Here is a 27,708-nt window from a genome sequence, read left to right on the forward strand (position 1 = left end):
ATGCAGCCCAATCGCCTTCTCAATCCGGCCTGCGGATGGTCCGGGAATCGGTTTGTTTTTGCATGAGTAGAATGTGTGCTTTTATTTAAAACGCATCTCTGGGTTATTTGTGGGGCATAGGAATTTGTTCATTTCCCTCCCCCAAAAAATATAGTCCAGCCCACCACATGGTCTGAGGGATAGTGGACCGGCTCACGGCTGAAAAACGTTGCTGACCCCTGGCTTAGACTCTAGAATCTCACCTGTGGCACTGCTGCAGCTGTCCCCAGTATGTGTTTGTTATGTTCTATGTGTGTCATCTAAAACATTAAGGCATCTAAAGCAGTGTTTTTCAACCTTTTTTGGGCAAAGGCACACTTGTTTCATGAAAAAAATCACGAGGCACACCACCATTAGAAAATGTTAAAAAAATTAACTCTGTGCCTATATTGACTATATATAAAGTAATTCTCTTGAATTTTTCAATTTTTCCCACGGCACACCAGGCAACATCTCGCGGCACACTAGTGTGCCGCGGAACAGTGGTTGAAAAACACTGATCTAAAGTAACTTTTTTTGGGAGGGGGGGGGAGTCTGTTACCCTGGTAATTCTGTTCTGCTTAGCTGCAATGTATACACATTTTAAATAAATAATTTAAAAAGCACTGAGAGCCAGCTTTGGCTGCCAAGCGGCAATCAGACTGGATCTAAGGGAACTTCAGATTTCTTTTTTCTTTTTTTGTTATTATTCTAATAATCATCTTCCAGTATTTTTGTGCAGAATTATAGGTTCACTGCATATAGTAATGCATCCTGTTCTTCTTTTTGCACCTCCAGTGTAATTCTTAATACAACTCATTCACTGAGAGGCAGCATGGTGTAGTGGTTCAAGTGTTGGACCAGGGCCTTGGGTGACCGGGTTCAAATCCCCACTCAGCCATGAAGTTCATTGGGTGTGACCAGTCACTGCATGTCAGCCTAGGTTGTTGCGGGGATAAAATGAGAGTGCCTTGCAGGGAAGGGTGGGAATATAGAGGAAATAATCAAATACATCGCTCCAATTTTATCCCTCACCCTGAAACCATTTTATCTTACATTTGCATGAAAGCCAGGAGTCCAAGCTTGCAATGATCCCTCCACCCAGTAAAGCAGCTTCTTCAAGAATCGAGGAGCAGCAGCCTGAAGTGCCCACGCTCCCAAAACAAGACCAACCAAAGCATCCCTGCTGCACTGCATTTTGCAAGAGAGCCTCCCCATCACGAACCAGCCATTCTCCCTTAAGAAACCTGCACAGGGCATTATTCCAGGAAGTCAGACTCCACACCACACTTTTGAGCAACACTTACAGAGCTGATGTTGCTGGTAGACGCAGCCGCGGCATCACTCCAATTAGCAAAACCCAAAACATCTTGGAAAAGGAGCTTATTCGGAAAGAAAAAGCGAACACGTTTTCGTCTTAATAACTTGATCAAACAAGAGAAGGCAGAAAATATTGGGGAAGAGATATTCCCCACTGTCTCTCTAAACACAGAGAAGAGCTTCAGGAATGGAGTGGGGGGGAGGGGGAGGCTGGGCAGGGGGGGGGGAGGAGAGGAGGAAAACTTCTCAAGAAGTCAAAGGCAGATGCTTGCAGTATAACACAGGAGGCTTTAAGGTACTGGACCCCAACTAATATTGAAGGGAAGTTAAACAGAGTTCATGAAAACAGGACATAAAGTGGATGTACTTAAGGGTCCACTGTGGGAGGGTGTGTGTGTGGAACGCCTTGAACTTATCAGGGATCATTCTTCATCCACTGGGCTCCTTTTCCCTGACCTAAGAGTAGACCCAGCCTCCCTGTTCTGTCCATGACAGAATGTCCATTCCATGTGCAGGATGAAAGAACTCAACATCCCCACCCAATCTGATTTGCAGAAAGATGTACAGACGCTTCAAATGAAGAATCAATGTGATGGTCCAAATATTTTTAAAATCTGTTTGGGATAATATTTCTGACATGTTAGGATAACCGTATACCCTTGGAATCTAAAATAGTTCTGTTTGACCTGTCTAAAGCATGCTATCCTGGAAAATGATCAATAATCAGTATTATGTCTTATAACTTCTACTAAGATTATGAAAACTAATAATTATTATAATAATAATAATTGGGGGGCAGGCAGTACATCTCCTACAATATGTGGATGGGTTGAAAAAATCTGGACTATATTAGCAATTGTTGAGTTAACTTATCATAAAAGAATACTGTTAGAATCAGCCTAACAGGTTTCTGGAAATATTGGAGGTGGGTGTTAATGTTTTGGAACAATATTTTGAGTGAAGCCTCTCTGAAACTTACACAGGGGTTACATTCTGGAGATCACGCCTAAAGCCAAAATTGTGTACAGTAAAAACCCAGTGGTGGTTGGGTGCTATTTATCCTGCAACCTCTGCCTTTTATTTTATTTTTTATTTTTTATTGCCATGCGTTTAAATCCTAGAACTTTAAATGTGTGTAAGTTTTGGCTTTGCTTTTTATCTTTATGAATTTTTCTTTCTTTTTTATTGAATCTAAACTTAAAAAAAAAGGTTTGGACTCATTAGGAGACCCCTTAAAAATGCTGTCCCATTTGCTTCTAAGCTAAGCCAGGGAGCTCAAACAGCAGATGAGCTTGTCTCAAAAGTTGCACAGAGCCGATACCACAAACTGGTAACGCATATGAGTAGGTGAAGGGGCCTCGGCCAGGAACACTGAGCTTGAGCTGCTGCCAATAGCAACAAAACTCACCAGAAGGTTCATCTAATCTCCCAGCCTATCAGATATGCTCAGAAGAAAAGCAATTGCTAAAGCAACTCAAGGCCAGTCAAAAGAATCAGCACATCACCCGCCTCCCCCACCCAGGCCACCCATAATCAGTCTAGTTTGGTAACCATCCTTAAGCCACTCAACAATCTGAAGAAAACTATTTGGTGCCACTTAAAGGCTAAAGAGAAAAGCAGATGTTTGTAGCTACCATGATAGGTTTTTTGCACCTACGGCTAATCCCTGGAGTAGTTCCCTCTCTAATGTGGGGGGAAAGCCACCACACAGGACCCCCTTTCCTCCATTACAGGAGAGTGACATTTCCTTGGGCAGAGGTGGTGGGAGGTTGGTGGGAGAGAATCTATTCAAAGCTGGGGGCTGGGGAATAGCTTTTTGGACTTTTCATAATCCTTAACAAGCATTCAGGTATAGGAGGGCCTTCTCCTCACACGCCCCCTGGCTGCAATTCTTTCAGAAACGGAGGTTTTCTGTCCAGGTGAAATCAAGGATTTAGAGCACTTTGAATCAGCTCAACTCCTGTGACTTCTTCAGAAAACTGCTTTTTGGGAGGGGGTGGGGAAGAATCCCAACCATTCTGTTCAAATGACAGTTATCCGGGTTTTAGAGATAGGTAGGTCAGACTATCTCTGCTTTTCAAGTTCTTCGCTACATATCTGTTTTGCTCCTTTATTTTGGCAGATATGGAATATCTTTTTTAAAACGGAAAATATGACCCTCCATCCCTATTTAGAGTTCCTTGTTTGGAAGCTGTGAGAGTTAAGGCAGAGCTGCGTACAGCAGGCAGGTCCTGTAGAAACTCCAGAAAAGACTGCATTTGCCACATGCCCAAGAGCATGGGTAGGCAAACTAAGGCCCGGGGGCCGGATCCAGCCAAATCATCTTCTAAATCCAGCCCGCGGACGGTCTGGGAATCAGACATGAGTAGAATGTGTGCTTTTATTTGAAATGCATCTCTGGGTAATTTGTGGGGCATAGATTTTGTTGATTTCCCCCCACAAAATATAGTCCGCCCCCCCAAAGTCTGAGGGACAGTGGACTGGCCCACGGCTGAAAAAGTTTGCTGACCCCTGCCCGAGAGCTTTCCCCTCATAGATACTATTCCTACAGCTCTATATCTGGCAAACCTGTTGGGATAGGGCCACTGGGTCCAGGTAATTTCACTGCCCCAAAAGAGACAAAAAAAGTGACTGCGAACTCAGAGCCACCTCTCCCCATAGCACTGCCCCACGTCTCTCTGCCAGTCAGTGAAAAAGCCTCTGCCACTTACGTTTTCCAAGCTACAGTCTAGAGCTCCTGCAGAGTCCACATCCAGATCCTGAAGCTCAGGAACGAAGGTCTGAAAGCACAAACCAAGAAAATCAAAGATGTTGTCAATTAAGCAGCGATGCAGCATTTTTTCTGTGAATCAGTTACATAGACTTTTGATCAACCCAAATAAGGTTCCACCTGCCAAGCAATCAGGCAAGAGGCTTTAAATAGGGCAACTAAAGATGACAAATACTATCTTCCTCCTGATTCTCACATAGAACATAAGAACATCAGAAGAGCCTGCTGGATTAAGCCAGTGGCCCATCCAGTCCAGCATCCTGTTCTCCCCAAGAAGAGAAGATAAGCAACTGGCTGGTAGTTACTTAGATTTTCCAAATCCAGGGAGGGTTTCCTGAGTTTTGGCTTTGTCACTGCCAGCCCCTCTCACAGGGAGGCATTAACCACATCCCTGGCCCAGACTGCTGTCCCCTCCCTGCTAGTTTTCATCAGCAAAGAGGGGCAAGGGTACAGAGTGCAAGTTGTCACCCTGACTGATCCAAGCACCATGTCCACATCCTTGAGCCTTACTAACTTAAACTCATCCAACACATCAGGTCTAGACACCCCATGAGATTCATCTGCTATAATAGTGGAGTCAAGATCACAGTGGATGCAAGCAATTTTATCCACAAAATGCTTTGCAAACAAGTCATAGCGAGCTACCGTCAGTTACACCATCTCCTTTGGTTCAGACTGTAACAAGGCCCCACACTACCAGGAAAAGCTCTCCCAGATGACATAGTGAGGATGCAATGGAGGCAGCAAAATATGCCTTCTTTGCTGACTTCACTGCTGCTAGGTAGGCTTGATGATGAGCCCTCACACATGTTCAACTGCATTCAACCAGATCTTCCCTCCACTTGTGTTAAGGCTGCCTCACTTGTTTCCTCTCCCTAAGCTTTGGGGTATACCATGGAGCCAAGTGGGCTCCACGAAGTGGAAAAGGGTGCTCAGGGGCAATTGTGTCAATTGTCATTTGGATGTTCCAGAGGTGGGCCAGGGCTTGAACAGGAGAGCCACTCATATCAGCCAGAAAATCTCCCAGAGCCTTCTGGAAACTCATTGGGTCCATCAGCCTTTGAGGGTGGACCATTCACACAGTACCCTCACCTCTGAGGAGGGGGAAAGATGCTGACAGCCTAAACCTCAACAGGAAGTGATCTGACCATGACAAGGGACTGATGTCAATGTCCCCCACCTTCAAATCACCCTCTTCCTGCCCAGTTGAGAAAACAAGGTCCAACAAGTGTTGGGCTGGTGACTTGTTGGGACAACCCCAATGTTGGGACAGCCCCATGGTCATCGTGGCAGCCATGAAGTCCTGAGCCACTCCAGAGCCAGTCACCTCATCATGGATGTTAAAATTCACCAGAATCACCAGTCTGGGAGTCCTCAACACTGAGACCAGCTCTGTCAGCTCAGGCAGGGAGATTGCTGGGCAGCAAGGTGGGCAGCAAACCAGCAGAATCCCTAATCTGTTGTGATTGCCCAATGCAAGGGAACACACACTCTTGATCCCTGCCCCACACTGGACAGAGACACTGGACAGAAAGAGAATTTCTATAGATCACAGCAACTCCCCCTTCCCTGACCCTCAAGTCTGCCCTGATGCTGCACCAAGTATCCAGGTAGGCACAACTGGGTGAGACCAACTTCACCCTGCTCACCCACCCAGGTCTCAATTATATCGTGCAGACGAGCCTCCACATCCACAGTGGAACAATGGATGAGGATGGTCTCACTCCGAGCCAACTTCACATTCAGCAACAGCAGCCATAGACCTGAGGGCTGGTTGATAAGATAAGTCTTCAAGTTCAAGGAGGAGCTGGCACATGGCAGAGTCACCAACTGCCTGTGCTGTGTGCCTTTTACCCTGCCTGACCCACCTCCTACATCATACCTTCCCCTACCCTGAACCACTGTGATGGGGTGGGGCTGCTGTTCCCAGCTCCTCTCTCCCCAGACATATTGCACTGAAAACAAGAAACATGCTAGACAAAAACAGTTTAAAACTGTTTAAAATGTTTTAGACAATGGGGGTATTATAACAAAACTGAAACCAGCTAAGCACCCCAACCCAAATGTCTATTCAGCTGCCTCAGCTTTCAAATCTGCAGTCAGTCAGGATCTTGCTCTCCCCCAAGACTCACAACCGAGATGGTAGTACAATGGCAAACCACTTTTTTAAAATCCACAAATGCTGTTTTCGTCCTTTGTTAGAATGTGACATATAAATACATATGTGCTACAAGAACCTATCCTTGCATGAGTGAGTGCTGCTATTACAAATCTAGGAACTTGCCCACATGAAGATGAACTTACCTCAGTAACTATTTCTGAGATACAGTTAAACTTCTCACTCAGCAGCGCACCCAACTCCACAGTGTTTGCACTGAAGAAATTCAAGAAGTCTTGCATCTTCTTTCTATAAAGAAAATCAGAAAGCCTAAAATTAAACAACAGGTAGAAGAAAAAAAGGCAAGCGTTACCACATTCGTGGGAGAAGCCAAAGGAAACAAGCACCCTGATCAAAGAGCTGTTTCATAGTGGAATGAATTCCCTTGGAATGTGGTGGGCTCTCCTTCCTTGGAGGTTTTGAAACAGAGGTTGGGTGGTCATCTGTCAGAGGTGCTTTAGCTGTGATTCCTGCATTGCAGAGGATTAGGCTGGATGAGCCTTGGGGGTCCCTTCCAACTCTACAATTCTATGATCTTTTGATTCAATGGCAGGAATGTGGAGTAGCAGGGTGGTTGTTGTTGTTTTAAACAAAGTGCTTATGTCCCACCTTTCAATAGAAAACAAAGGAACACAGGTAGCTTGCCTTAAACCAAACAGGTCCATGCAGCTCAGTGTTGTCTACACTGACTGGAAGTGGCTCTCCAGAGTTTCAGACAAGAAATCTCCCTCAGCCTTACTTGGAGGCAACATTGGGGATTGAACCTGGGGACCTTCTGCATGCAAAGTCAGTGCTCTACCAGTGGGCTATGGCCCTTTCCCAAACAGCCTTAACAATGAAAATAGGCACAAAGGGTAGCTTCAATGGGTAGAGCCACAGCTCAGTGGTTGAGAACCTGCTTTGAAATATGTATATCCATATGAACTTAGCTGTGGGTCAGCAACAAAGCTGGGATTTTTGCCAAGAGGACTCAACTTGGTTTAAATGTGATCTCAGAAAGGCACTTCTTCATGTTTTCAGGCAGTCTCTCCCAACCTACGCTGGCACCACGTTAAGGCAGGCTGCTTTTAAGCAAGCACACACACATAAGCATCACTTAACCCTGGTTGAATTATGCCTTAACTGTGTAAAGATCTTGAAGAGGCACTTGACTTCTGCTTTGTAAATTTAACACACAGGTGGAACAGTGGTATTGAAACCTAATGGGAGGAATAAAACTAGGTGCACCTGTCAGGAGAAGAGCTGCTCTGTGCTTTTTTTCCATTGACATAGGCGGCAAAGGCAGAAAGCAGCTTCATAGCACCGATCTGTGCTGCCGTGGTCTGGCGTGGAGTGTCCACCGTCTGAGGTCCTTTGTTGGCAGAAGTGTCTCCTGTTGCAGGCACTTGGGCCTCCCTAAGGGACATGCCACAGGCACAAGATGAGAATCCGGTACCCTTGCTGCTTTTTCTTAGCATATAATATAGTCAAACCAACATACCACCACTACTATTTCATTTTATACAAAGCTAACTAAGCAAGCCAAAACATAAATGCCATGCTAAGACTGCTGGCCCATTAACTTGATACCCCATGGAAAATCCACAGGCCTCCTAAAATGATTATCTCCAGCCCCTGTTGTGCCACAGCATCAATGCTTTCCTGAGGCTTCTGAATGTAAACACCGCATTGCTGGCTGCCAGAGGTTAACTTAATACTTTCAACAAGGAATTGAGCCTAGCGGCTATGACCAAATCTTATGGAACTCACTTAAAAATAATAAAAAAAGATTGATTATGAGGAAGTGCTTCCATTCGCTGGCAGCCACTTGTTCATTCACTCTGAATATCCCCCACATGCCTGTATTTTCAGTAACTTCAGTTCAGTAACTACTTTCTCCATTATACACTAGTTTATACACTTTGTAAGTATAATCTTAGGAGGTGGGTACTTAACCCAGCACCAAAGCACAGGGTTCCATCCAAAGAGCCCCATGATTCAGTACTCAGCATCTCTAGTTACAAGGATCTCCAACACAGGGGAAGGCTCTGTTTAGGATCTTTCCAAGCTTTGTTCTTCAAGGAAAACCCACTCAGTTTTGTACTTACTCATTTCCTTGCATACTTTGCCAGCTCTACTAAGCTTCTTTTAAAGTAGAAGCAACTAGAAAGTACAGTATTCTGCAAAAATAAAACACTCCACAACTTTCATACTTAACGTTAACAGAAAAAACTGACAACCCATGTTTGAATACCGGTACTTTTCAATCAACCTGACATAGTTCTCTTTACATATGCACAGTGCTTCTTTTCTTTAAAAAAATGTTTAGGGATACTCTCATTTTCCTAACATATTGAAATACTGCCCCTCAATGAGGCCAAACTTAGATTCACAAAATGTTTTGGGGTATGCGTCCCCCTGCGCCCCCCAAGAAAAAATGCACTGCATATGCAACACTGACAGAATGTGGTTTAGGGCCTCCAAGAACACACAGCAACGTATGGAATGATGCCTTCATTTAAAAACTAAAATGACTGTAAAGTTAAATGTAATTAAATAGATGTTTGCGGCTTCTATGTAGGATTGCTGAATATTGATTGTTTTCACTTATTTATGCAAGAAGCAACAATCAAATCTTTGGGAGGCAGGGAATCATGTTATGAATTTATCGGCATTTTTGGGGTTTCCAAGCAGTCAGCCAAAGAGAGACACACTATGCATATATCACCCAAAGGAAAAAGGGCTGCAGCACCATCTTCAGCCTCTGAATTGTTTAATGAGAAACAGCCAGCCAACCTGCCTGTCTAAAGCACAATGCACATTTTGAATTCTGCATCCTCACCTAGTCCCACGGCGCTCATGCACTACAGCCTGCCCACTATTTGCACCAACAGCACCCCCTGCTTCACCCCCCATGTTGTTACGGGTCACAATCAAATCTTTGCGGTCTGCACTGGGTCCTGGAACAGCTGCCTGCAAGAGACAAGAGTAAGAAACTGATGTGTTAGTGTGACAACACCTACACTCTGGAACTCCCCACTAACATCAGGCAGGTGCCTTCACTATACAGTTGTACCTTGGATCCCAAACGCCTTGTGACTCGAATGTTTTGGCTCCTGAACGCCGCAAAGGTGGAAGTTAGTGTTCCGGTTTGCGAATGTTCTTTGGAACCCAAACGCCCGGTGTGGGGCTTCTGCAGTTTCCGACTGGCTGCAGGAGCTTCCAGCAGCATATCGGAAGCCACGCCTTGGTTTCCGAGTGTTTTGGAAGTCGAACAGACTCCGGAACTGTTATGTACTGAGTTGAATAGGATTGGTCCTAGAACCATAGGATTCAGAATGCAGCAGTCTGATTGGTCCTAGAACAATTTCAACTTCTGAGGTACGACTGTACTCTTTTCGGCCTGCCTGCTAAAAACGCTTTTGTTTAGGCAAGCCTACCCAGACATATAGAATGTTGACATATGTTTTAATATGCTTTTAGCTTATTTTCATCTTTGAAGGTTTTAAGTGCTTTTTTTACATATGATATTTTTAATTTTCTCTTGAGGTTCTCCTCCCCCCCCCCCAACAACCATCAAGCAGATGTATAAATCTTATGAAATAAATAAAATGTCTGACTAGTCTCATACTGGTTAAATCTTTTACCTGGGCTATTGTACACAAAGTAAAACAGGAGATTTATTTTTTAATTTTTTAAAAGGCTTACTGTTTCACGATTCTCCATAGCACTATGAGCCTGTGGACGGCTGTCCTTTGGAGGAGGGGCTTCTGAAGCATCATTCTGACGTCTGAGTGAGTGAGTGAGAGAGAGAGAGAGAGAGAAAAAAAAAAATACAAACACACACACACAAATAACAAGATTCTTATGACATGCTTAGAAAGAAATGAGGGGCCAAAACATCTAACTCAAGGTGTCTTCCACATTAGGCAATCCTTACTTGGGTTAACCTGCAGAAGAAATGGAGGAGGCAAACCCAGAAGTACAGATAGGTTGGCCTAAATCTTATCCACTTGCTCAAGATTTTGCCCTCTTTTGCAGCACGGGAGATCCCTTTACACTTACTACTGTATTGTTAATATCAATCATATTATGATGATTGATAAGGTATCTTCACAAAGGCTTCCTGTCGTGTATGATTTCTGCAGTAAAATCTGAAAACCAGTCTTGTGAAATTATTAAAAATGCATAATTTCCTACCAAGCTTCTTCTTCTTTTGGGCGGGGGGACGGGACAGGCCAGCACCTCCGGCCTTCCCTTCCCTCAGCCATCAACTGTGGGCAGCCCTTCCATCAGGCTACCTCAGTTGGGAGAGAGAAGGGAAGCTGGAAGCTCACTCCTTCAGCTTTGCTGAAGGCCCAGTTCCACCAGACACCTGCTGGTCCTCAACTGTGCCAGTTGGGCATTATAGGAACAATTGTTTAGAATGGTGTCTGAGTTTTGTTTTTCCTCTCTGCCCCACCTTCCCTTTTCCCTTCTTCGTTGTCAGGGTTGTCATTGTTGTCCTGTTTTGATTATATGTAAGCCACTCTGGAAGCTTCTTGGGCTGTAGAACCAGGCACAAACACTCCAAGTAAAAATAGCAAGCTCTTGGGAGCTATGGCTCCCCAAGCATCTTTAAAAGGTGAGGGCGTACAGAGAAAAGGACAAGGATGTAACAGGTGAACATGGACCATGGGGGAAAGAGCTTCTTAGTGGTGAGGTGCACACATGCAGGACGGCCCAGGTTCAATCTGTAGCATCTTCCGTTAAAAGATTCTCAGGTAGCAGGGCTTGGGTGGGTGGGGAACAACTCAGGGAGCTGCTGCCAGCCAACATATAGAAAATGTTGGTCTAGATCAGGGGTAAGCAACCTAAGGCCCGTGGGCTGGATCTGGCCCAATTGCCTCCTCAATCCAGCCCGCGGACGGTCCGGGAATCAGCATGTTTTTACATGAGTAGAATGTGTCCTTTTATTTAAAATGCACCTCTGGGTTATTTATGGGGCATAGGAATATAGTCCGGCCCACCACATGGTCTGGGGGGGGGGGTGGACCGGCCCACGGCTGAAAAAGGTTGCTGACCCCTGGTTTAGATAGACCAATGGTCTGACTTGGTATGTGGCAGCTTCATGTGACCTTTGCAGGTAAGCAAGAAAGCCACAGTATCTAAAGCATCCCTAAACAGCTTAAACACTAAGTATCTCCATACAAGCCCACAACAAATATTTCACAAAAGCAGATATAAGAAATCAGAGAGATGAAGCCACAATATTTAAAATAGTGTGGTGACAGTGTGAAAATGAACAGGAAGTGCCATGTTTCAAAGAAGCACCACTGAGGGTACCTGGGGGTCTTAGTGCCTAGGCAAACCCCTTTCTGCCCGTCTTGTATAAGACGTTTTCCAGAGGTCAAAGCGTTGCATTCTGCAAATACAAGCTTTGGCTTCTTTCCCCAACTAAATAGGGGAAATTATTTTATAGCTTCATTTGGGCAATGGGAGAAGAAAGTAGTAAGAATTACCTTTTCCTTTGGGCATCCTCCCTGCCTTTCTCAGACATCCAATTCACAATGAATTGGAGGATCTGAAGTCAAAGAGAAAAAGAGAATGAATGAATGTTAGAGCCACATATATCCCTTTTAGCCATTGCCACAGGGCCAGGGGACACTTCCAGCTGAGAGTTAGCTATCAAGACACACCTGCCATGTTCTCAGAAGGCCTGAGTTTGAAAAAGCATTTGCCATGCAGCAGCCAGCACGGGCTCTTCCCGCCCATCAACTGCCACTTGGCAGAAGCAGTTCCATCAGGGTGCATCAAAGAAAGACCAGCTCCACTCAGCTCCATTCAGACTAGTCATTGCAGTAATTACTCAGTAACATTTAGGACTAGTGACCCAAGTATGCTAGTTTTCCTCTTCCTCCATCTTGTCTGCCTGCCTTTTCTTCTTGTGTTGTGTCTTTTAGATAGCAAGCCTGCAGGCAGAGACTGCCTCATTTGTTAATGATTTTATGCAAGCTGCTCGGAAGCTTTTGGGGGGTGAAAAGTGAGAGGGGGAAAATGCTCTAAATAAATTGAAGAAGTTGCGATCCCTGAAACTTTGCTTGCCATTTACCAACTTTCAGGGAAGCATATTCATGTGTGCGAATCCTCTGAATATCTGTTTCATTTGTTTTTATATTGCTGATTTACTGGTTTTAGATTGTGTCTTGTTTACTGTTTAGATTTTTGAAAATATTGGATGGTACATAAATACTTTAAAGCAAACGAGTGTTGTCCCCATACTGCATATTATGGAGGTGAGGCAAGGCAGGCAATTGTTTGCATAATCCTCCTAGAGAAGAAGAAGAGTTTGGATTTGATATCCCGTTTTTCACTACCCGAAGGAGTCTCAAAGTGGCTAACATTCTCCTTTCCCTTCCTCCCCCACAACAAACACTCTGTGAGGTGAGTGGGGCTGAGAGACTTCAGAGAAGTGTGACTAGCCCAAGGTCACCCAGCAGCTGCATGTGAAGGAGCAGAGACACGAACCCGGTTCCCCAGATTACGAGTCTACCGCTCTTAACCACTACACCACACTGGCTCTAGAGCATTTAAGAGAGTTATGAATGGGGGGGGGGACTTCCAAGTTCACAGCTCAGCTTTAGCCACTATCCTAAATTACCCTGCCTTAACAGGACATAAAGATTACCATCTATCTCTGTGTACTTCACTCATCTACTTCTGGTATGCCATAGTGCAGCCTTTGCAAACAGGGGTGTGCCCTCCAGATGCCACTTCCATTTGACCAGGACTGATGGAAGCCATAGTCCAAAACACATCAGGAGGACAGTTAGTTGGCAAAGGCTGCTCTGGAACATCAGGAGGAAAGCAAAGTCTTTTTCTCTTACCTGAGATAAGACATGCTTCTGCTGATTGTCGTTCTGTTGCAGAGAGGCTATTCCCTTCTTAAGAGATGTATTGCCCCTGAAAGAACAGGCACAGAGGGAGGTAAAAAGAATTAAGGAAGAGGGAACTTGGTTCACTTCACACCAGCTTTCTAGTTTACAAATAGCTCACAGGGGAAGATGGTCACATACCTGCCTTATGATGGCACAACATGAGAGGGCATTTCATGCTGCTTTTTCAGAGATAGAACCAGAAACAAGAAGTGGGAAGGCAATGTACCTGCTTCATACAAGCATAGTAGACACAGCTGCTTTTCAGTGCCGCACTCAGTTGAAAACCAAAGCTTGATGTGTCAGAAAAAACAGTGATTAAGTACTTGGACCGCTGGTCCTGACGTGACGACCCTTGAGTTAAGCAGCTCTTGTTCCTCATGATGCCAGGCCTGCTGGGTTGGTTCTGAGGAATTTCACATACACCTCCCTTGCTGTTCATCCAGTCCTCATGTTGGAAGGTACAGTACAATTGCATCTTCCGCAGGGGCTGCATTCCAGGGATAGTGTGTATATGCAAAAACACATATGCTTGAAGTGCACGCATGAGCAATCTCCTGGAGCCAGCACACCAAAGGAAGGCAGAGAGCTTTTAAGCTCTCTGCTTGCTGGGCTGTGAGATCTCACGGGGCCATCCAAGATTTCATGAGAGCCAGGTAAGCAAGACAGGGAGATTAAAAGCTCTTTCCGCGCCAGAAAAACCCCTGTGCAATAAAAGCTTTTAAGCTCTCCAGCTTCTGTGCAATTAATTTGTTTGATTTCAACCAGCTGGTCTTCAACAGCATAAAGTTGAAATTGCAAATATTAGACATGCATATGTACTGTACCCTTCTAAAGCAGAAGGTGGTGCCCCCTCCAGATGTTTGGATCACAACTCCTATCATCCCTTAATATTAGACCATGCTTGCTGGGGCTGCTGGGAACTGTAGTCAAAAATATCCATTATTAATTATTATTTCATTTATTTGTATCTCACATTCTTTTGCTGACCAAGACTGACACAATGACACAGATAGAATACAAAAATAATCTAAAAACAGAGAAGATAATCATTCAAAAGTAACTCTTAATAGACTTGTTTTTTATTGTTTCAATTCTGTAAGAACTTAGTTACCTTTTAGTGATTATCTTTTAGATAATAAAAACACAACAGCACTGTTAAAAACACTTCCTTAAAAAAAACAGTTCCCCAAAGACTGTCAGAATAAAACCATCATCCCCCACCAGTGGAAGGACAACATGAGAGCCAGTCTAGATTTTGGGGGGAGAGAGCTTCAAATCCTAGAAGTGCCTCTCTAAATCTAGAGTTCAGGGCAGGTTTATATGAGGGAATAAGGTTTTTCAGATAGTTTGGGCCTACATTGCATAGGGCATCTAGGGGGCACAATGTTGGCTACACCAGTGTAGACATAGCTGAGGGAAATTGTATGGTTCGATATAAGGCACTTTCCTTCAAGACAGAAAAAAGCTATTATTTATTCACGCAGTGCGTAAACTATGAAATCTGCTAAGCACAAGATGTAGTGATCACCACCAAATGTGCCTGGTTTAAAGTGGGATTAGGCAAATTAATGGCAGATAAATTTATTTGGTCTATCGGTCATGAACAAATAATGTTATCAGGATGACGGTGTGCTTCCAGTACTGGAAATAGCAGGCCTCTGAATATCAGTTGCTCACAATTCTGAGTCTCTCAGAGGCATTTGGATGGCCACTGTGAGAACAGGATGCTGAACAAGATGGGTCTTAGGCCTGATCCAGCAGGATTCCTCACATGCCCTTATTAGAAATGAGCTATGGGTTCTCCAGCAGTTTGACTTCACCCCTGGAGGTAGACTCCATTGTCTCTCAAGACAGACAGATGCCAATGGTACAGAATGGCTCTTCCTAACAGCTACTTCAGAACCACCTAAATCAGGGGTCAGCAACCTTTTTCAGTCGTGAGCCGGTCCACCGTCCCTCAGACCATGTGGTGGGCCGGACTATATTTTTTTTGGGGGGGGGGGAATAAACGAATTCCTATGCCCCATAAATAACCCAGAGATGCATTTTAAATAAAAGGACACATTCTACTCATGTAAAAACATGTTGATTTCTGGACCATCTGCGGGCCAGATTGAGAAGGCGATTGGGCCGCATCTGGCCCACGAGCCTTAGGTTGCCTACCCCTGGCCTAAATGCAAGTGAGAAACAGCCAAGTGTAAAAGTACTAATGCTGCTGAATTACCCAGAAATTAAACAGGACATTTCAGACTCTGCCCTAAATTGAGCTCTACAAACAGATAATATGGCACACAAGTGAAGCTCAAAACATAGCACAGATAGAAGCTTCATGGTACCTACAAGCTACTCAGCCATAATGGTAAAAAAGGCACTGAAAAGTGTGTGTAAATTACCCAGATTCTGCTTATTTTTGCACTCACTGTGGTGCCAAATCCTGCTATGCAGCCCCCACCCTACCTGTAGCTTTGCAAATGCAGATAAGTTGAAGATGTTGCAAAACCTAAAATGAGCAGAGTGGCTCTCATTACAAGACAGTACAGGCTCAACAGGAGAAATGTGGACACCTTGCCATGGCATCCAGCTTGATGCTTATGTTATTCTGCTGTTCTCTCATTGCCTGCAATTCGGAGAGCATTGCCTGCAGGTCTCTTGAGCTGGCTGTGGGCTCCTTGGGTGTAGGCACCTGTGACAGAATCAGATTGCAGGTACTTTTTTTAGAGACAAGTTATTGTTTAAGCAGGGAACAAATGCAGTTAAGGGATTGGCTTTTGCAGAGCAAGGACTTTGGAAGCCCTCCAGCCTCACCTCTATCTATCGCAGGAGAAATCCCAAATCTGGTGCATATGCCACCTCAGCTGGCAGCAGAAACACAACTGCAACTCTATAATTTTGGAAACAAATGGACTCTGGGCGCCTCAGTAAGAAAACCGCCAGTGCAGGTTCAGTCAAGCATCATTCAAAAGTGATCCCTTTAAGTGGGTTTGTGCAGTTTGGAAAAAATGTTTAGGGAACACTTGAGAGGCCACTAGTATTTCACTCGCACAGGCCTGATTCGCACAAAAGGAAAACCACAGCTTCCCACCCCACAGATGAGCCACGGGTTCACATGCAAGGTCATTCTCCCCTCCTCTTGAACCAGCCTTCTGCACCTCCAGGGGAAGGAATTCCACAACTGAGGCACAACTACAGAGAAGGCTCTGTCCTGAATCATGGTGAGACGCACCCACTAGCATGGTCTCAAATCAGGCTTGGAAGGAAAGTGGAGGGTTGCATCAACTTTGCCCTGACCCTCAGAAAATATCAGAGGAACAGTGAGTGCCCTGTTCACTCCTGGAAAGGAGAGGATTGCCCCAACAGGTCAGAGGAGCCCCCTCAGAGATGCAGAATGATGGCACAGTGAAGAACTTGCCTCAACACCGGTCCAGAAGCAGCAGCAGAACTAGGCTGCTAAGGCCAGCCAAAAATTATTGACCCCTGACTGTTCAAACAACAAGAGCCATCCTTGCAAGCCTATTGCACAGATGTGTGAAAACAGTTGGAAGCCTTGAACATTACTTGGAATCTGTATATTTCAGCCTGTATAACCAAGATATTTTTCTAATAAAATACTGCAATTTCTTAATAATCTCAGAAGGCGGCATACAAAAATGACTGCTATAGATGGCTGTAATAGCCAGTCGCAGTAAAGTTCAGGCTTCCTCAACCTGGCCCCTCCACACCTTGATGGATTACAACTCCCATCATCCATGACTGTTGGCCATACTGGCTGGGGCTGATGGGAGCTAGAGTCCAAGATGTCTGGACGGTACCAGGTTGAGAAAGGCTGGTCAAGCCTATATACCCAAATAACCTGAAGGTGATTGGGAATTAGTCATGTATTGCAGCAACAATGAGGCATCTGTAAGTTCTGCTATTGTAGCTTATTAGCAATGCTGCCACACACACACACGTACAAGCAGGAATCCTGTGTGTGGCACTGACATCACTGTGGTTGCATTTAAGAGCTGAGGTCTTCACCAGATTGTGAACTAGGGGACAATACCTTCCGTTGGATGTTCGCCAGCAGTTCAGGTTTCCTTTGCATGAAATGTGGGTGCTGAAACTCCATGGGAGAGTTGTTGACAGCGGCCATTGTTCCATTCCTTATTGACATTACTTTCTTGAAGCCATCTGTGAAGGCATTAAAGGAGAAGAATGCTCTTTAGTTTCTCCTCCCAAGAGGCGGGTATGATTCTAGATCTGTTCACCTTCCTTAGTAAGAATATAACAATATACCAATCCATGTTCAAGGTGTTGCTATTGGTATACAAAGCCCTTAACAGCTTGGAACCAATTTACCTGCAAGACTGCCTTGCCCCATATAAGCCTACTCAATGGCTTCAATCTGCAGAACTGGTACTTTTACAGCTGCCATATAACACCTGTTCCACATCTGCAAGAACTTGATCTTTCTCGTGCGGTAGCACCTATACTTTGGAACTCCCTGCCTATTGACATCAGGCAGGCACTTTCCCTGTAATCTTTTTGGCACCTGCTAAAAACATTTTTGTTTAGACAAGCCTGTCCTTCCATTTAAAAAAAGCTGGTGTGTGTTTTAATCAGTTTTTAGTCTATTGCTATTTTAACTTTTCAAATGTCTTAAATTACTCATTTTTCTTACTGATAATTTTATTGTTTTATCTTTTTTGTAAACTGTGTTGGGTTTTTGTCTTTACTTTTTTACAATCAAGCAGTGTTTCAATTTTATGAAATAAATAACAACACAGAATAAGACAACTGAAAACATACTTTTCAGTGAGAGGAGGTCCGCCTGATTGAAACAAACCTGCCCATGGTCATTTCTTTTGACCAACGATTATAGAAGGTAAACAGGTAAGGGAAGAGTGAAGCAACGAAGGGAACCTCACCTGCCACTCATCATGCCCTCTAACAGCAAGAACCTCAGCATCTAGGCTTGCTTGTTTTGATTGCTGTTTTAGTACTGTCACGCAAAGAGTTTTGTGGCACCTTCAGGACTAACAAATTTATTATGGTGCAAGATTTCATGGACCACAACCCACTTCATCAGATGCACCTGACTAGGGCCACAGGACTCTTGAGGGTTTTGCTGCAAGCGACTGGCACGGCTACATCTCTAGAAACCAGTATTACTTGTGGTGCTTTTAGTTAGTCCATCCATACCCTCAGGGGCGTAGCAAGGTAAATTGGTACCCAGGGGCAAAAAAAAATTTGTCACCCCCCCCCAGGCATGGGAAGGTCAGGTGGTACCTGGTGCAGAAAATTTCTTGCCAACCCCCCCCATTGATCCCCCCCCCGCAAAAAAATGGTTTTACATTATTTCATATTTTCTTACAAAGGAATAATAACAAGTAATAATAATAAAAACTTTTATTTATATCCCACCCTCCCCGGCCAATGTCGGGCTCAGGGTGGCTAACATCAGATACATAGCATTGGTATAAAATAAAACAATAATTATATTACTTCCTAAAAACATCTCAAAATCAAATTAAAGTCTAATTAGATGGCTTTCCACAGGGTTAGGGTTGGGAACAGTAAAGTATTCTCTGAACTAAAATTTCAGCCCTTATGACAAAGGAAAACAGCCAAGTGAACAGCTATTTTGGTGGAGGAGGGTCAAGATATTAACCGATATGCATGACATTTCATATATAGCTATATAATCCCTAGTATAGTAAGATAAGACCTTCAGAGCAGGCATTTTCAAAAAAAATAATTCAAAAAAAAATTCCTTCATAATTTGTCACCCCCTCCATTATGGAACACGGGGCAGACCGCCCCCCCTTTGCTACGCCCCTGCATACCCTCCTAGTCCACCCTTCCTCCAAGGAGCTCAGAACATCACACAGAGGTGGTCCTACCCTTGTAGCAGCTCTGCAAAGCAGATTGGGCTGAGAACACCCAACAGTGTCAGTGAACTTCACAACAGAGTGGTGAAACGCTATTCCCCTTCACTTCTTTTAAGTCACAAGTCTAAATTTCAAAAGAGGAGGCAATTAATGATGCTGGATAAAGACAAGCTTCATCCACGAATTATGCCACCAGTGTTCCAAATTGGGACACCTCCTGCCATTCCCCTGTTTTGTTTCAAGACTAGGAAACTATTATTGTGTCCAACTCAACAATGCCTGCAATCTTTCCCGAGATCATCTCTTTGTGTTTCCCTAATTTTAGCTAGAAATTGGTATTTCAATACAGGAACATTTGTTGAGGGATCTGGGACTATTCCCCACCCCACCCCATTTTAAAGTTACGGTTATCTTTACGGCAGGGCTTTTCAAAACATTCCCCTCACAGGAAACCCTCTTCACAGCAATGCATCACAGGGGATACTTCACAGAATATGTTTCACTCTAAACATGCAACAGAGAAAGCAGTTGTTGCCTTCAGTTCCTGTAATTGATCTAATTCTACTTGAAGCCTAAAAAACTACTTTTGTTGAGAGACGCATTGTTTTATTTTTCCTCTTTCTTTGTTTCTTCCCCTGGTGGTGGTGGTTTAACTGCCTCAGACTAGGCCTTGCTCCCTGCACCTGAGCTTTAAGCAACATAATCATCTGGATAGAGAGAGTTTGAGAGAATTGCTACTGTTTCCAACACATGTTGCCAACTCACATGAATCTTAAGAGTTGTGCATTGTATATCCTAGTTAATTGGGCATATCAACTGTTGGAATAATAGGCTTAAAAAAATCTGGAATAACACCTACAAGGAACTTTTGGGAAAGGATGTTTAATTGTTCCACAATTTCAGTTTTGTTCAACTACAATGGAGAATCATTTGATTTTTATTTAGAGAACAGTTTTGGATCATTTGTGTTTATATTGTGAACTAACTGAAAATAATGCACAGAAAACAGTAAACACACACAGATCTGGTACTTACACAAGTAGAGCTGACGAATGAAGCTGGACAAGTTGCAGTGTTTGAAGTATTTTGGGAGCAGCTGATACGCAAACCTTTGATCCTCCAAGATGCAAACTTTTTGCCCATCCTAGAAGAATTAAAGGTGGGGAACAGCACAGTAAGAAACAGCAGCAACAAATCTGAGCTTCCTACATATTAGACACACAAGGAGTGCTATTGTAAGAGCCATTGTGGAAGCAGGAGGAAGAGTATGGCACAATGCCTAATGCTTTAGGACTACATGCAGAAATCCTAGATTTGATTTTTCACACTCACAAATTCAGTAGGTTGTGGTCAAGCTCCCATCCTCTTTTGCCTAATCTTAGAGCAGTGATGGGGAAACTCTGGCCCTCCAGACATTGTTGGACTGAGACTACAACCAGCCCCAGCCAGCATGGCCAAGGGGCAGGGAAGACAGGAGCCGTAGCCCAGCAACAGGCCCCAGAAAATGGCAACAGGTTCCAGAATGGTGTATGGAACAGGCACGTAAAGAGTCACTTAGTGATTAAAAGATAGCAGCCAAACAATTACACATAAACTAGAAGATATTTGGGTTCTTTTCATGGTTTCAGGGTGCTGACGTGCCTAACACAGGGCAGGGAGGTTTGGCTAATAACATGTGGACTTCTTTACAAAGGTTTGGATTGGATAAGAAAATGCTCAGCAAGACTGATTCCCATTATCAGCCCCACAGCAAGTAGCTGCAAAACATAGATTCCCACTCAAATGACACAAGACAGCTGTAAGCAGGGACAGAGGAAGGGGGGGTACAGTGGGTGCAGACCGACCCGGATGACACCACTGAAGGGGGTGACAAAATGCTGGGCGGCACTCACTGTGGGGCCTGCAGCGCGCCTGAGCCACGCGTCTGTCATGGGAGAGACGCAGTGGCTTGGGCATGTGCAGACTCCGCACTGCCCAAATGGTCCACCCACTGCCTCCCCCTCAGCTGTAGGGCGGCTGAGTGGGAGGAGGCAGACAGACTCTGGAGGCCCCCCCCAGTGCACCCTGCCCCTATGGGCAGCTCGCCCCACCCTCACCCCACCCCTATGGGCAGCTCACCCTGCCAGCTTCCTCCACCGCTGTAAAACACTAAAAGGAAAAAATTAGTATCTTTAAAGGGTAAAGTTTTAAAGCAGCATATACAATACTTTCTTGCAGCCAGAAAGTGTTATTTTAAGAAAAAGGATACATGCTGAATAAATCTGAAAAGGGGCTGGGGGATGAATTGCTACATCATCCAAAAACAGTTTAAAGTCCACATCACAGTAACGGTTTCATAACAGGTGATGTGGCAATATATTGCAATCCATGATGTCTCTGTGTGCTGTGTAAAAATCATGATGTGGGGAAAACTGAAGCAAGTCATTGCTTTTCTCCTGATTCCTTCTCCATCTGTTGCTCTGGCACCTCAGCTCTCTCCTGCCTCTTGCAGATGGGAGCGATCCACGAGAGCAGGCGCTGAAGAAAAGAGCCTACCCGGAAACTTTCCTCAGTAATATTGAGGCCATGAGCTTCTTGTATTTAAGCTCAGAGGCCAGGCTGCTAGGTGGTTGAGGGAGGTCTCCGATGCAGGAAGCCCATTCTGTCTAGCCTCACAAAAGCTGCCCTGTGGCTGCCCAGCCCTGCCTTTTGAACGACTGCTGCCCTCGGCTGGAGCTTCCTTGGAAGCCATTGCTAGTTTTGGAGGAAAATTAACTGGGGTTATAAACTTTTGAGTTAAATAAAATAAATAAAACTTGGCCTGTTGTTTAAGTCTCTTTTCTCATTGCTCCCCTTCTCTCTCTCTCTCTCTCTCTCTCTCTCTCTCTCTCTCTCTGTGTGTGTGTGTGTTTCTATGTCTCCCTCACTTCACTAAATTTGCATTCCCCCCTTGTTTATTAATGTAATTAAACTTTTAGGTAACAACATCCCACCTTACCTCTGTTAGCTATGCTACTGTTTACTTCTACAGCCTTACTTTTAGAGAAAAAAGTGCAAATTTTAAAATTACCTGCGCTTTGAAATAACAGCTGCCGTAATATGTGAAAGGTAAGTAAATATCTTGTCAGTTTTATGATCCAAAGTAATGCCGAGTAAGTGCTTGCCGAGCTTTGGGAGGGAGAGAAGGGCTCTAGGACCCTGCCAAAAGAACCCTACACCTTCCTTCCAGAGTCAGTCTTCTTGCTCAGTGCAGGATTGAGAGTGGTGCCAGCAGTTTCTCTGCACAGGGTGCCAAATAAAGAAGATCCCCTTGGGGGCGCAAAATAGCGGACCCAGACTCGCAAGGCCGCCATGTTATGAAAGATCACAGAGTGCCTCCATTTTGTCTGGCTTTCAGAGAAGGTGGTGCAAGGGCTCTGGGGTGCTGCCACAGCCCTGACACCGCCTTCCCTAATCCGGAAGCCCAAGAAGTGCTTGCCCATCTTTGGGAAGGAGGGAAGGGCTCTAGGACCAAGCCAGAGTCCTGGATGTTCCTTTCCAGTGCCAGAGGGGTGCCAGCAGTAAGATCTATAATAAAGAAGATCCACTAGAGGGCGCTAAACATTGGCAGCAGAAAAATTAACCATATAATCATAGAACTGTAGAGTTGGAAGGAACCCTGAGGGTCATCCAGTCCAACCCCCTGCAATGCAGGAATAGGCAGCTGTCTCATATTGGGATCAAATGTGCAACCTTGGCATTATCAGCACCACACTCTAACCGACTGAGCTATGCAAAGTCCACCCATCTTATTCGTCTTTGGGAGGGAAGCACGAGTGCTCTCTTCTAAAAGACACCTATCACAATCACAGTTCTGCACAGGCAGGTGTGTGGGGTGTATAAATAAATGAAGACTGGGTTTCCTCATCTCTCCATTTGTTTATTTATTCCCCCCACATGACTCCTAACACCCTTGCAAGAACAGAAAGCGATTTTCACCTCACCTCTGAAATTGCCCCCCTTTTGCTGACCAACACTGTGCAACACAGAGCTGTGTACCTGTGCCTCCATCATTTCTATTAGGTAACATTCACTTTACCTTTGAGAAGTAGAGTATTAATTTCTTATACAACTTTAACTCTGCAAATTTAAAAGTTATCTGCAAAAGCCAAGGTGGCGCAAAATTACAAAGATCCACATGGGAGCGCTAAATAGCCTCGGACAGGCACCATTTTATGAAAGATTACAGGGTGCCTCCATTTTGTTTGGCTTTGGGGGGCGGTGTTAGGGCTCTGGGATGCTGCCAGAGCCCTGGCACTGCCTTCCCTAAGCCAGGAGCCTGGCAACTTTTCTGCTCATGGAACAGAGCTGAGTTGCTGCAAAATTAAGACAATACACTTGGGGGCACCAAATATTCCATTTTGAAAGCTGCCTCCTTTTCAAAGCCAGCTACACCTGATGCAATCACAGTTTTGCACAGGTGTGTGTACTGGGTGGGTGTGAGAGAAATCAATGGAGAGTGTTTTTTCTCCACTTACTATTTCTTCCTCCACCTCCTGACACCCTTATGCATAGCCTCCCAAATTGCCCTCCCCCCACAATATTGCAAAACATACAGATGTGTACTTGTGTCTCCCTCTTGTCTATTAAGGAACATTCTCTCACCTTACCTTTGATAGCTATGCTACTATTTCTGCAACTTTAACTTAGGAGAAAATGTGCTAGGCTAAAATTATCTGTACTATGAAATAACAGTTGCAGCAATATGTTAAAGGTACTTATTGCAGACTTTGTGCAATATTAATATATCGCAATGTTTAGCTATTGACTTATCACGATCTTGAGAATCGCCCAGCTGTACTTGCAGCCCTTTTAATTTCTGGCTTGTGTTCATGTAGGATGCTCATTTCAGTCTGTCACTCTCCATGCCTTTTTCACATAGCAGAACCACATCTATTCTCTAATACATGGCATTTATTCTTCCCGAGATACTTAACACGGTTTCCAGTCCATTATTGCTGTTCCCATGTTTACACAGTGCTATGCTATCTCAGTCATTCACAAATCCAATTGCACCTCTAGTGGTGGAACACAGAATCGCATAAATTCTTCATTGAACTAAAAGGTAAAGCATCTACACATCACTAGTTTTGTCAGGGCAGGACACTGGAGGACAACATCTGAGGCAAAAATGAGTAAAGCCAGTAACCCTCGAAACTGGCCCCCGGCAATGTACGGGGCTGCTTACCTGACTTTAGGAAAGGTTGTGTGGTGGGGGCTATGGGATGTTGCCAGAGTTCTCCTGCCTGCCAGTAAGCGCTTGTCCAGCTTTGGGAATGGGAAAAGGGCTCGAACCTGCCAGAGTGAGGGACCCCAGAAAGTCTCCATGCTCAATGCAGGATTGACAGCAATGACAGCTGCTCCTCTGCACAGGATGTCAGCCAAGGTAACACAAAATTAAGAAGTTCCACTTGGGGGCGCTAAAAACACTCACAAAGCCGCCATTTTGTGAAAGATCACAAGAGTGCCTCCATTTTGTCTGGCTTTTGGAGAGGGTTGTGCAAGGGCTCTGGGGTGCTGCCACAGCCCTGGCACCGCCTTCCCTAATCCGGAAGCCCAAGAAGTGCTTGCCCATCTTTGGTAAGGAGGGAAGGGCTCTAGGACCAAGCCAAGATCCTGGATGTTCCTTTCCAGAGGCAGAGGGGGGGCCAGCAATAAGATCTATAATAGAGAAGATCCACTTGGGGGCGCTAAATATTGGCAGCAGAAAATTTAACCATAGAATCAGAACTGTAGTGTTGGAAGGAACCCTGAGGATCATCCAGTCCAACCCCCTGCAATGCAGGAATATGCAGCTGTCCCAAAAGGGGATCAAACATGCAACCTCAGCAGAACGCTATGGCCAACTGAGGTATGAAAAGCTCCAGCTGGCAGGAGTGCTGTAGTTGCTGCCAGCTGGTTAAATCTTATGTAATCACACATTTGCACAGGTGTGTGTATATGGGGAATATAAATGGAGATTGGGTTTCTTCCACTCTTCATTTATTTATTTATTGCCCCCACACCCCACCTGACACCGAATGTTCCAGGGGCCCTTGCAAGAGCAGGAAGCCATTTCTGCCGCAACTCCCAAATTGTCGTCCATGTTGCTGCCCAACCCTGTGCAGCATACAGATGTGTTCCTGTGTCTCCCTCAAGTATATTTGGGAACACTTGCTATCCTTGCCTTTCATAGCTGTGCTACCAATTCCTTCTACAATTTTAATGTTAAGGAAAATGTGCTAATTAAAAAATTAAGAAGATCCACTTGGGGGCGCCAAGTAGACTGACAAGGCCACCATTTTGTGAAAGTTACAGTCTGCCTCCATTTTGTATGGCTTTGGGAGAGCGGTGTGAGTGCTCTGAGATGCTGCCAGAGTCCTGGTCACTGCCTTCCCTAAGCCAGAAGGGGTGACAGTTTTTCTGCAAACTGTGCAGTCATGCCAGCATTTTTTCTGCATAGGTCGCCATGCTGAGGTGCCACAAAGTTAAGATGATCCACTTGGGGGAGCTAAATATCAGCTGTGAAAGATTACCCAAGCCTGTCTATCTTATCTTTGGGATGCTGCCGTTCCAAAACTGGCTAAACTTGATGCAATCCCACTTCTGCACAGTTGTGTGTATGGGGTGGTGGAGATTAATGGAGAGTGTCTCTCCTGTCTATTAGGGAACAGTCTCCCATATTTGCCAGCTATGCTACTAATTACTTCTACAGCTTTAACTTTTGAGAAAATGTGCTAATTTTAAAATTATATGTACTATAAAATAATAGTTTTAGCAATATGTAAAAGGTAAGTAAAAATCTATCGGTGTTGTGCCACTAAGTACTATCAGTGGCTAGGACATTACTTCGTTCGCCTCTATGTAGTTCTCTGCTCATTTCAGACATCGTACTATATCGGTATATTGCGATGTTTATCATGATCATCAGAACCAGACATTGCCCAGAACTACTTGCAGCCCTTTTAATTTCTGGCATGTGTTCATGTAGGATGCTCATTTCAGTCTGTCAGTCTCCATGCCTTTTCACATGGGAGAATCACATCTATGGTCTAATACAGGGCATGTAGGACCTGCTTTTCTTGTAGAGTATATTCTTCCCGAGATACTTAATGCTGTTTCCGCTCCATTATTACTGTTCTTATTTTGACACAGCGCTATGCTATCTCACTCGTTGAAACAATCCTAAGTGCACCTCTAGTGGTGGAACACCAGAAGTTCATAGACACGTCATTGGGGGGAAGGGTAAGTATATGTTCATCACTGCTTTTGTCAGGGCTGGACATGAGGGGCAAAATCTGAGGGAAAATGTGTAAAACATCCCAGAACCCTCAAGCCTCCTTCCCAAATCCCAGTGAGCACTTGCCCAGCTTTGGAAAGGAGGGAAGAGTTCTCGGACACCTCCAGAGACCTAGACCTTAATTCCCGGACCCAGACACTGTGCTCAGATTAATGCAGCAGCCATGCCAGCAGTTTCTCTGCACATGGAGCAGAGCTGAGGTGGGGCAAATTTAAGAAGATACATTTGCTGCTGCCAAATAGTACCTTCCCACAAATTGCCATTTTATGAAATATCCCATAATGCCTCCATTTTGTCTGGCTTTGGGAGGGCGGAGCAAGCCAGACTCCTGGCACCGCCTTCCCTATGACAGAAGCACAGTAAGGGGTTGCCCATCTCTGGGAAGGAGGTAAGGGCTCTAGGACCATGCGACAGCCCTGGAGATTCCTGCCCAGAGCCAGAGTGGTACCAGCAATAAGACCCATAATAGAGAAGATCCCCTTGAGGGCACCAAAAATTGGCCTCAAAAGATTTCCAATGTCTTTGGGAGGGCAGCGTGAGCGCTCTGGGATGCTACCGCTTCCCCTAATGCAATATCAGTTTTGTACAGGAGGAGAGATAAATGGGGAGTGGGTTTACTCCACTCACAACTTCATTTATTCAACACCCTTGGAAGAGCAGGAAGTGATTAACGCCTTGCCTTCCAAATTGCCCCTCCATACTGCTGCCCAGTCCTCCCAAATATACATACAGATGTATGCCTGTGTCTCCCTCTTGTCTATTAGGGACAATACTAGGAACTCCGGTGGCACTGTGGTCTAAAACACTGAGGCTCTTTGGCTTCCTGAACAGCACAGTGTCCCGCTGTGCCAGAAGCGGTTTAGTCATGCTGGCCACATGACACGGAAAGCTGTCTGTGGACACACCTGAAGTAAGTGCTGCACCCCATAGTCCCCTTTGCCTGGACTTAACCGTCCAGGGCTCATTTACCTTTTTTACCTGTGCCTGTGTCTTCCTCCTGTCTACAGTGGTACCTCAGGTTAAGAACTTAATTCGTTCTGGAGGTCCGTTCTTAACCTGAGGTACCACTTTAGCTAATGGGGCCTCCTGCTGCCGCCACACTATTTCTGTTCTCATCCTGAAGCAAAGTTCTTAACCTGAGTTAAGTCTGTAACCTTAAGTGTCTGTAACCCGAGGTGCCACTGTATTAGGGAATATTCTCCCACCTTACCTTTGACAGCTATGCTACTAATTCTTTCTACAGCTTTAACTTTGGAGCAAAGTTACTGATTTAAAAAGTATCTGTACTGTGAAACAACACTTGTAGCAATATGTGAAAAGTAAGTGAAAATCTATCAGTATTCTGTCACTAAGTACCAGCAGTTGCCAAGACATTACTC

The 27,708-nt window shown here is 44.8% G+C and overlaps 1 protein-coding gene across 3 annotated transcripts in view; it reads right to left on the reverse strand.

The window, feature by feature from the left end:
* LOC117040366 (heat shock factor protein 3-like) overlaps window positions 1-27,708 on the reverse strand; it is a 48,857-nt gene that overhangs the window by 4,715 nt on the left and 16,434 nt on the right. The window contains exons 1-12 of one of the 3 annotated variants that reach the window (XM_033138096.1): window positions 24,239-24,400; window positions 20,068-20,176; window positions 17,205-17,332; window positions 15,727-15,845; window positions 13,112-13,187; window positions 11,747-11,808; window positions 9,954-10,035; window positions 9,088-9,218; window positions 7,494-7,661; window positions 6,413-6,515; window positions 4,050-4,118; window positions 1,326-1,400 (exon numbers count right to left, since the gene is read on the reverse strand). In XM_033138096.1, the coding sequence (XP_032993987.1) occupies window positions 1,326-1,400; window positions 4,050-4,118; window positions 6,413-6,515; window positions 7,494-7,661; window positions 9,088-9,218; window positions 9,954-10,035; window positions 11,747-11,808; window positions 13,112-13,187; window positions 15,727-15,845; window positions 17,205-17,315 (996 nt within the window). In that variant the 5' untranslated portion in view covers window positions 17,316-17,332; window positions 20,068-20,176; window positions 24,239-24,400. Of the gene's footprint in view, window positions 1-1,325; window positions 1,401-4,049; window positions 4,119-6,412; window positions 6,516-7,493; window positions 7,662-9,087; window positions 9,219-9,953; window positions 10,036-11,746; window positions 11,809-13,111; window positions 13,188-15,726; window positions 15,846-17,204; window positions 17,333-20,067; window positions 20,177-22,081; window positions 22,390-24,238; window positions 24,401-27,708 lie in introns of those variants that run through there. The other 2 variants (XM_033138095.1, XM_033138093.1) reach the window with 2 other exon arrangements.

This window comes from Lacerta agilis, chromosome Z (assembly GCF_009819535.1).
Source record: "Lacerta agilis isolate rLacAgi1 chromosome Z, rLacAgi1.pri, whole genome shotgun sequence".
NCBI classification, from domain to species: Eukaryota; Metazoa; Chordata; class Lepidosauria; order Squamata; family Lacertidae; genus Lacerta; species Lacerta agilis.